At 43.4% G+C, this 11,086-nt stretch overlaps 1 protein-coding gene across 1 annotated transcript; it reads left to right on the top strand.

Moving 5' to 3' along the window:
* The first annotated feature begins 5,458 nt into the window (after positions 1–5,458).
* Positions 5,459–11,086, top strand: LOC139642801 (lumican). The gene is made up of 5 exons (XM_071517826.1): positions 5,459–5,581; positions 6,371–6,711; positions 6,918–7,242; positions 7,836–8,153; positions 9,983–11,086. Exons 1-5 carry the CDS (start codon positions 5,506–5,508, stop codon positions 10,132–10,134), a joined length of 1,212 nt encoding a protein of 403 aa, XP_071373927.1. The 5' UTR covers positions 5,459–5,505; the 3' UTR covers positions 10,135–11,086.

Here is an 11,086-nt window from a genome sequence, read left to right as displayed (position 1 = left end):
TCTCTCCAAAAAGGCCAAAGAGCATCTGTTTGGAGAACACGCTGTCATCCAAGAGTCCTGCAGTGTGAACTCAGCCAGGGTTAACTATCTCTCTTTACTCATCACTGAGGACCGACACTAGAGCCTTATGAGGTCAAGACAGGCAGTCTAACCTCTGGCAAGATAACATCAAAGAGGTGGTTAAGTCGATGAAAGCTGCTGTGTGTGTGTGTGTGTTTGTGTGTGTGTGTGTATGCGTGTGTGTGTGTGCGTGTGTGTGTGTGAGATACGAATCTATATAGATAGACTGATAGAAAGAGAAAAGTGACAGAGAGTGAGTGAGAGTGAGAGGTGCAGCAGTTTTGATTTAGAGTGAAGTGGCTCTCTACTGAGAGACACTTCAAAGTGAGAGGCCCAAGTGGACTCTGGGTAACCTCTGTCCACTCCCCCACCCCTCCAACCCCGCACCCCTCCTCTTCTGTCTGGGTCAGGAGCAGCGCTGAGCAGGGATCAGAAGATCAGAGGATCAGGGCAAGACTCTCAAACCTTTGGCTCAGGCTGTGAACTCTTCACAGGAATGTCCAGCTTTTCATTTCAACCATCTTTTTTCTGGTCAATCACCTATTTCTATGTCCAGACTCCCTCAGACTGCAGATACGTTTATTCATCCTAGCTCTCTCTTGGCCTCCAGGAACATGTTGGTCTCCAGAATCAGAATCAGAGTCAGTGAGGATAGACTTTGGATGCTGTTGTTTTGCATTTCAAAGTGAAACGGTCTGAGTGGGCTTATTGGGTATGTATGGCAGTCAGATGTTCTGTCCCTGGAAAATATCCCCTTGGATCCATATGGCCCCAATAGACTTGTAGGACGCACAATGGAAAAAATACACACATACACACAATACACATTCGCTGATCTTTTATCTCTTTCCAAATGAGATGTAATGTTTGAAGTGTGTTTCTGTTTTATGCTACATGAACAAGCCAAAAATGATGTGGGGAAAAAACAGCAACAAAATATAGTATACACACCACAAACACACTCCCACCTCACTCTTGTTAGGTCTTTTCCTGCTCCATTGCTGCTGAAACATTAGCAGTTCATGATGCAATTTGTGGCAGCTTATCTTTTACCACATCTACCCTGTAAAAGTCTTTTTATGTGTCTGTCTCCCCCCTAACCCTAAACCTAACCCAGGTGTATAATAGGTACATAAAACAAAATCCATTTAAGTGGCATAGTGGTGGTGAGAGAGACAGTCACACACATTAATGATTTAGTCCCTGCCAATGCCAGCGTGTCCACAGCCATGTGTCCTTTTGAAGTGTCCTTGAGCAATACACTGAACCCCTACCTGCTCACTTGTTGAAAGTTGTTATGGAGAAGAGTGTCAGCCAAATAAAATGCATAAAGACCTCTCTGCCCACACAAAGACATTCCTTTAACTCCTCATAAAAAATACAGATTAATCCAGAAAACGCAGACATAATAACATATAAGTAATAAACAAATGAACTCAACCCAGGAATGATAGAGATTTGGTCTTAGAGGTCCCAGGACAGAGTGGCTCCTTTAGGTAACCTGAACCATGGCACCCCCCAGGGCAGGGGGGGCAGTATAAACCATGCAATAGAAAGCAGATGTCATCCACACACACACACACACACACACACACACATAGGGACAGAAAGAAGAAAATGTGTGCATATACAGCTCCCCTCTGTGCCCTCTGAGTGCCCTCATGCTGTCTGCAGAATATACACACGGTCTGAACTGGCGTGTTGCAAGTGAGACTAAGACATGTACTGTACCAGAGTTGATTCATAAATGATATACATGCACACATGCACAAATACACACATACACACAGGCACACACAGAGACACACACAAGCACACACACAAAAAACCACGCACAGATGTTCATGATTAAACCATGTTGAGCTTCTCATCGTTTTCTTGTTCAGATGAAAGCAGCAGAAACGTGTTTTTTTTGTGTATGTTGGTGTAACGATTTTATTTATGAGTCAAATCAAAATTGGGGTGCCATTTTAACAAAATGTAGGATATCGCTGATGTGTGTATGTGGCTGAGCTATTGAGATGCATTGAAATGCATATAGGCTGAAAAGTCAACCTGAAAACAAAATATGAACAGTCGAGATTTTTATGTGTTGCACTCTTTTATTAAATCTTTTTGCCCTGAAAAAACGTAACATCAAAATAATGTCAAAATAATTTTAGCACCAAGAAATTGGAGGACCATGTACAGCAAGAACTAACTTTTCATTATATATGGCTGAAAATATTTTCAAATTAACATTGACAATTTGGACTAGGACAGTACAAAGCCAAAAAAAAAATCAGCATGCTGCTTGAATGTAATCAGTTTGAATGTAGAGTATCTGCCACATGTTTATGTAGGCCGCAATATATTAGATTTGATATTGATATTGAGTTGCAGCCCCTTTTGCACAACCCACATCTCAATTGTCTTAAAGCTTAAAAAATCCTTCTCTAACCCATGTCCTTCTCTTCATCTCCATCTCATCCTTTGTGATTGGTATAGATTTAATAAGGGAAATCAGTAAGGATAATGGCTTTTGTCTGGATTCATCTCAACCTACGTCATGAATAGAGCGGCACTAATATTTTGTACATTCAGTGTAAATCATCCCCCTGAATTGCAACCTTCACTGTAAGTGTATAATAGAATGGATATGGTTCAAAATGTAAAATTAATCATAGTAAGAAGCTTCTAGCCATCTCTTTCCTCATTCAGCAGACTGTGCTATGATTATGTATTTTACTCCCTTACTCAATACCTCTAATATATGAGTTACTGACTGCACTGTACTATTTTCTATTGTTCTGCATACAAGGAACAGCGGATAATGACAGCTGTATCCCACCCTGTTGATGTAAAGGATGTTTAAGTGCTGTGTGCTGTTGATTGCAGGTGAAATGGAGCCCTCTAGCCTCAGTGATGGGGAACCGCGATGATGTCTAACATGCTCAGTTTATCCAATCTGTAATGGAGCATGTAGAGAAGAAGTTTAAACAGGCTGTAGAGGACTCTTTAGAAGCACGTGGATTAGCTGTTACATACTGTACAGCAGCACAGTGCTTTCTACATGCCTCTGTGCACCAATAAGGAAAATAAGGAATTCCACACTTGCCAATGTCCTGATAGCAGACCAAAGCTGGACATGTCAATTGGACATGTGAAAAACAATAATAATATGCTCTCTCCCTCTTTCTCTAAATCTTTCTCTTGTCTAATTGAAGAGTTTCATTCCAAAATGAGACATCTAACAACCAATCTTACAAAATCATGTTTTAATTACTAAGTAGTAACATTTTATACAATATAATCATCTGCGTTTTTTAAATATTGGACAGTGAACATCAGGTAACAATTTTTGGGATGAAACTGTTCAATTATACATTCAGTGTTGCATAAAGACAAAACAATGTCTGTTCCAGTTCATCACAGTGTTTTGAGATAACAGGCAGCTGTGATGTGATGGTCTGTCAGACCAGAGATAACCTACATCACAACTGATAGTTATCTCCAGTCAGCGGCTGAGGAGGTCCGTACAAACATCTGTGTGCAGCAAACATTTAGAGAATGTGCAGAGGATGTTATACCCTTACTTTATGAGACAAAGTAAGGGATTGCAGTAATTTGAGGCGGGGGGTATGGACTAGGTGGAGCTGGAGTTGGACGATCCTGAACCAAGGCCCCATGTCAACAAGCATCTGCCCTGCTGAAGTGTCCTGGAGCAACACACTGAATCCCTCCGAGCTCCAGAGACACTGCTCTGCAGCTGAACCTGACCTCTGACCTCCTTGTGGAGGGGGAAAAGCAATCAATAAAGAATCACATTAGCGCTACCAATAATCTGTCATTTACACATTCTTTCAAAATAGATTTTAATGCAACATTTTTAAGAAAAATCTATAAAAAACAGTGGAAAAATAACAGCTTACATAATCACAAAGAGAATATTACTATCGTGCAGAGTGGATTCTCATTCCAGCTAATGCTGATTTTATGTTAGAGTGAGGCGATTATTTATGTCTGGTGAATGTAATGTTCCAGTGAAAGGTGTTATTCTGGAGCAGAGGGACTGCAGCCAACAGAGGATGGGGGGGACGTTTTTTCCATTTCCTTCTGTTTATGGATAAACCATCAGGCTGTCGGTGGCAGGCAGACACAGCAGAGTACAGAGTGTGTAAGCTGGCAGGAGCTACTCACACACTCTTTCCCTGCCCACATCCATGTTTCCAAAGATTCTCAATGAGTAAGTAAATGAGTTGCAGAAAACATGACACACTTTAACGAGAAATGTTGCTAACGTGGAACAGCATTTGATGGGGATCAGATGAAGATAACTGTGAAAGATGTTTTAGAGCCATATCATTTTGTGTGAGTTGTCTGGCATTCCATCCAACAGCCGTAGACCATCACAGATCAAATAAAACTATAAAAAAAAATCTGTAGAAATGTTTTAAATTCTCTATAATTCAGACAACTTGTGGTTAACCGGTTGGTATAATTAGCAGGCATAACTGCACACACATATTCTTTGCTCTGCTCTGCCATTCCATATAGTTTTCCTAGAGGGCGCTTCTTCCATGCTCTGCAGAGGAAATATTGTCTCTCTAGCTTGTCTCTCTTGTCCTCTTCACATTCCCTCTCTCGTCTTTTTGCTTCCCTCGTCTTTTGCAGTAAGCATGAAAGGAATCTGGAGTCCTTTTCCTCTCTCCGCCTTGCTGAGATGCTTGCATGGAGCGTCTTCCATAAAAGACACACATACACATACACACGCAGACACACACGGACACACAGACACACACACACACATACACACACACAGGCACACACACGGACACACAGGCATATACATACACACATACTATATATACACACAGACACAGACATGCACACAAGCACACAGATGTGCACACACACACACACACACACACACACACACACACACACACACACACAAGCACGCACAAGCATGCACATACACAGAGTGGTCTCTTTGGCTCCCCAGGTACTTTGGTTTCAATGCCTGTAGACAGTGTATGAGCACACAGACTCACTCACACAAGCAGATTATACTTGAAAGTTGATCAAAACATTCTTTTATTCGATTAAAGCTTTGTAACACCCTCATTCAAAGCCAGTTCTCCTCCTTTCTCTCCATTTCTTTCTTCTTTCTGTTCTCCCTTTTTAGCATTCCTTGTCACTCTCCTGTTTTTTCCATAGTGCAGGCAAACATGTTTCCACCAAATGTTGCGGGTTCAACAGTTACCGTGAGCTGAGAGAGGGGAGAAGGAATGAGTGAATGACGGAAGATTATGGAGGAGGTCTGGGGTCTGGGATGTGGGCAGCGTTTGAAGCAAAGGAATGCATCAGACAGCGGGTAAACACCGTGGTAGCTTGAACACACAGACAGACATACAGACACATACACACACACATACATACACACACACGGTCCCATACAGCTCCATGAATGAGGCGCACGGAAGGTTTCACTGGAAACTAAGACAACTGCTGTCCCCATTCTCTAGCTCCAGATCAACAGGTAGGTGTCTCTATTCTCCACATGTTGTCTACTTCTCCTCTCAATTGTTTTAAACTGCTTCCATTTCATGTATTTGCAAGGAAGGCAAACTTTTACCATTCTACAATGTGTGTATCTGTGTTCGATTTAAATTTGTCTGATAAGATATTGTTGCATTACAGAGCTAACCTTTGTAAATTCTTCTGATTATATATCTGCTGTATTTCAAGACCGCAAACACAAGGGAGAGTGGTAAAATGCAATGCTGCAAACATGCTGATTAAGTAAAAGCTCCTGATGATTCAGTCCTTTCTCACCAACTGTTATACAGTAACAGGGTAACCATGTGTTTGTGTGTACCCGTGTGTGTGTGTGTGTGTGTGTGTGTGTGTGTGTGCTCATGTGCAAGAAGGCTTGTGGGTAATGTTACTGTAACAAGCTGCAGCTGTGCATGCAGGGAAAAAATTAAATGCATTCTTCCCTCTCATTCTCAGAAGTTTGTGTGTATACAAAAGCAACCATCGCCACATGAGGGTGCAGTGCTGTGTATGCCATTTTAAAAAGTGCCATACATAACGTCAGAGGTTTGGGCTCTTTCCACTCATTGTATAATACATAATAGATCCATGACGTGGAGAGACGCTACCATAGTTATGACCAGTTGCCTCGTTTGACCTCACACTGACGCTGTTTCATCTCATAGTTTCAAAGTTTGGGTTCAGATGGATACGATTTTTCCACATTTGATTATTCCTTTAAGTCCAGTAATAGCAATTGTTCCCATGCCCACTCTCCATGTTTAATTCCCAGGATTTGTCAGCATAGTTATCTCATCATCTGTCTCCATGGCTGTCCTTCGCTGTGCTGTGTTGGTGCTGCTGTGTGTGTGCGAGTCTGCCTCGACCACTGCTGAAGCCGACCTGGACTACGGAGGTGTTCCTCTGTGGATCAACCGCCTGCTGGGTGAGCCCAGTGTGCTGAGCCTGCAGGGGCGGATAGACCCAGCCTGGCACCGAGCCAACAACCCGCAGGCCTGCCCCCAACACTGTGACTGTCCCATCCAGTGGCCCACAGCGCTCTACTGTGACCACAGAGCCATGGCAGACATCCCTGATGACCTGCCTGACAGAACTCAATACCTTTTTCTACAGGTAGGAAAAACAGACACAGTGGTTTATCTTTACATGGTCAGCCACCAAACCGCACTGGCTATTCTTTTCCTGTTCAGTTCCCACAGCTATGCCAAATATGCCATCAGACCTCCATTGTGCTGTGTGGGGTATTTTAATTAGAAAGTGTGAAAACGCCAACACATACCACATTAAATCCACCACGCATTGTGCTCTCTTGTTTCCAGCGCAACAACATCTCGTCCCTGTCCTCCTCTGTCCTGGCCAACACCACAGGGCTGCGCTGGCTCATCCTGGACCACAACCAGCTGCAGAGCGACAAGCTGGACCAGGCCGCCCTGCAGAACCAGACCCAGCTGTGTTATTTTTTTGCCAACCACAACCACCTGAGCTCGGTGCCCAGTGCTCTGCCAGCTGGACTCAGGCAGCTGAGGCTGGCACACAACCAAATCCACACCATCAGCCCTGGAACCTTCCAGAAGCTGCACAACCTGACGCTGCTGCTACTGCAGGGCAACAGACTGCAGACCATCACACAGGGAGACTTCACAGGTAGTGTCATGTGTCATTCCCTTATTGACCTTATTCACACGGCAGCCATTTTGAACACTCAGGGTGGGAAGTTCTACCTCAAAGAGCAAGTACAGCCCAGCTATACTGCATGTGTACCAGGATGCACATCATACTGACATTTATCATTTCACAGATTCCCCACTGAAAAACATATTAGAATCAAATGGATCTCAAGAATCCAGAAGGATTATAGGTTCCCATTTTAATGTATTTGGCCCATTGCTAGCTACCAGAGTCTATCCTGGGTAGCTAGTAGCTTACTAACTAGAAGCTAAATTCAAGTTAGCTGAATTGATAACTGTTACGTCTATCTGAAGTCCTTACTTATGTGTTGAAGTAACACTAGTTTTATGCCAAGTAGAGTTTTCCAGCTGAGTGTTCAAAAGGGTTGCTGTGTGAATAAGGTCAATTAGCTCTGTGAGTGGACAAACAACATTACAATCAACACTTGTCAACCCCATAGCCTAAGGTGTAACTAAAAAATCTATCAATCTGCCTGTCTGTCTGATTTTGACCTACAGTATATTTAAACCTTCTCTCTGTGTCTCCTCTGTCCTCTCCCCCTCTTCCAGGTCTGCTCAGACTGAACCTGTTGGACCTCAGTGGGAATTTGTTCTCCTCTGTCCCCAGACATTTACCCCCCTCTGTCCAGCAGCTCTATCTGTCCAACAACTCTCTCTCTGTGCTGGAGGAGGACAGATTTATGGGGTTCCTCAACCTCAAGTACCTTCGTCTAAGTCGCTGTGGTCTGCAGAGCCGCAGCCTCCACCCACAGATCTTCAACGTCTCCAGCCTGGTGGAGCTGGACCTCTCCTATAACAAGCTTACTGTTATTCCCACAGTCCCCACCACCCTGCAGTACCTCTACCTGGAAGCCAATGAAATACAAGGTTCGGCACGAACACACACATGCATACACACGTTTGCATTACTATTCTGTACTTGTGTATACCTTCATTGACTAAATGCATTACCTAACCTGAACCCTAATCTTGCTAACCCTAATGTTAACCCTTTCCACAACATGCCTAACCCTGATCCTAATTTAATAATAATACTAATTCTAACTTTAACACTAAAGTTCTAACCCTAAACTAGCCCCTGAAAGATTTCTATTCTTGTGAGGACATTTTGTCCTCATAAACATAGAGGTAGAAGAACACATACACAATACACATACACAAAACACACATGCATGCACAACAAATGCACACACACACACACACACACACACACACACACACACACACACACACACACACACACACACACACACACACACACACACACACACACACACACAAAGCAAAGCAAAGCAAAGCAAACGTGCATGAATTGGACATGGTTACACACTCTCACTAGAGGTGTTACTGACATCATGACTGTGAAATGCAAATCCCCAAAAGCACCACTGAGTGCACAAACACGAACACAGACACACACTTTAGAATCAAACAGAGCACAATCCTCGTGACAGCCATGCACAGTATTAGACTGATTTACTGTATGTGGCAAATTATCTGGGGAGATGTGACACCTCATCCCTGCTGTGAGGGAGGAGAAGGGGAAATGTGGAAAATGTGACAGGAACCGTAAGGAAAGCTGCAGCCCCAGCCTCCAACCGAACACTGCAGGCCCTGGTCACTGCACATGGACAGCAGAGGGGCTGGGGCTGGCTAGCATGCAGACAAGTCAGAGGAGGGAGAGGAGACCCAGAATGAAGGGAGGGGAAACATGGAAAGAAGAGAAGAGGGGAGGGAATATTGGGTGGTTGGGTAGAGGAAAAGTAGGTTAGCAAAGAGGAGAGTGGTATGAAAACATCTGTGATGGATTCAGAGGTGAGTGTGCCAGACGAGCCAGAAGCACACTCTGTTCCTCTCTTCATATTCCCCCCTTTCCTCTCTCTCTGTCTGCTCGCCATCATTCTTTCTTCCTTTTAGACACATAGGACTCATATCCGAATGAAACAGACCTGTAGCCAGGAGCCACATAACAGCTTTGACAAATTCAGACAGATCTTTAGCACCAGGCTGTGAAACCCACTTCCTACACGACCTTCCAGAAACTGCCAGAAGCACTGTCTTGGTGTGGCTCACACGCTCTGGCAAAGTGAGAGAGTGTGTTCTTGTTTCTCGATCTACGGTCCAGCAGACAGAGCTAAGCACCATTCGGAGACAACCAAACAGACAGAAGGCGAGATACTTCCACAATAACATACACCTCATCGTCTAGGTAGCAGCCTCACAGCTTCCCCGGCTCCTGTCTCTGCCAAACCCGGCGGTCTGGCCTGAGTACAGCTCTACTGGAATGAAGCGAGAAAGCAGGAGAGGGTGTTGTGGTTTCTTCACTTTCTGTTTTCACCGCAGCACCTGCAAGCCATCTAACAGTGAATGTACTGTAGATTCTATGGAGAACAAGGGGGACAGTTGCTCATACCAGGGGTTAACAGTGGCAAGCAAGACTGCGCCTTTTGATACGACAACTCCTATAAGTATAATTGAGGTGCTTCATCATAATAATTTACATATGGTGAGCACATGGTGCACAATGTGAAATCAAAGCTCTGTGCACTGGTTTAGTATCCACAGTATGGCTCTGACTAGACACCAATACATATCCAAGCAGAGGGCGTTTCACTTTGGTGAATAATAGGTCTCTAATAATGGAATATGTTCTGTGTGTGAAACAATCCTGTCTGTTTTCTGTCTGCTCTCTCCAGAGTTCAATGTGACGAGTTTCTGCAGAGAGGTTGGACCTCTTTCCTACTCCAGGATGAGGATCCTACGGCTGGATGGAAACAAGATGTCCTACCAGCAGCTGCCTCCTGACTGGGTCTTCTGCCTCAGAGTGCTTCACAATATTTACATCTGACTCCACCATCTGAAAATACATCAAAACAGGATTACTGTATGTTACAGGTCACCTGGTGTAGCACAGCTTTGCTCAAATTAAAAATGGAATATGACTCAATTTAAAATATCACTTTTTTTATTTCTGTAGTCTTAGATAGTTAACTCATTATTTGTGAACTTGAACAACTCGGTCTTAAAGCTAGAAACTGAGCGAGAAACAGACCCTAATTTGGTTGTGTCTTCAAGATGTGCAACCAGGCCTAAATGCACAGCCAGGCACTGAGTGGGAGACAAAGAATGTCAAAGAATGTTTGTTTGAGCTTGTACATTTAACTAAGCTTTATTATACAGTAATGTCAAAAGTTCTGAATCAAAGTGCACACACCACAAGTAAATTCCTATGTGTTCTCTCACAGTTACTTGTTCCATCTTTTCCCAGTTCTGTCTCAGCAAAGCTGTACATCTGTGACTTATCACAGAATAGGAACTTTGACAAACCCTGTAATTTCTGGCTATACAGCACAATACTGAATGTGTACTGGTTCAAACTGAGCTGTCACAGAGTTTAGGGAAACTTATATAAATATTAAACTTCTGCAGTATTCCCTGGGGAGAACTGACTTGATCTGTTCAGTCCTAAACAGCCAAGATGAGTACTGTAACCTTTTCTCCAGATTACTTTTCATGTCTGTCCACACATAATGGCAGGCGTAACCTGCGCTCCCTGAGCAATACATGTATGTGAATAAAACTGCTATGACTTAACCATTGCAACATGTTCACAACTCTCTCTAGCTCTCTCTCTCTCTCTCTCTCCCTCTCTCTCTCTCTCTCTCAAACAGTATTAGCACCCACGTTATACTAGTAAATAAAGAACTTTGATCCACCAAGTTAGTTTCCATAATGTTGAGCATGAAATTTGATTTGTTTTGCATAAACAACTGAAAAATAAAACAGGCATTATCATCATG

Source organism: Centroberyx affinis, unplaced genomic scaffold (assembly GCF_046629955.1).
Source record: "Centroberyx affinis isolate AG114_WGS23_722 - 3 ecotype Tasmania unplaced genomic scaffold, CSIRO-AGI_Caff_v1 ptg000522l_1, whole genome shotgun sequence".
NCBI classification, from domain to species: domain Eukaryota; kingdom Metazoa; phylum Chordata; class Actinopteri; order Beryciformes; family Berycidae; genus Centroberyx; species Centroberyx affinis.
Note: the sequence above shows the minus strand (reverse complement) of the source record. Positions and strands in the feature narration are given on the sequence as shown.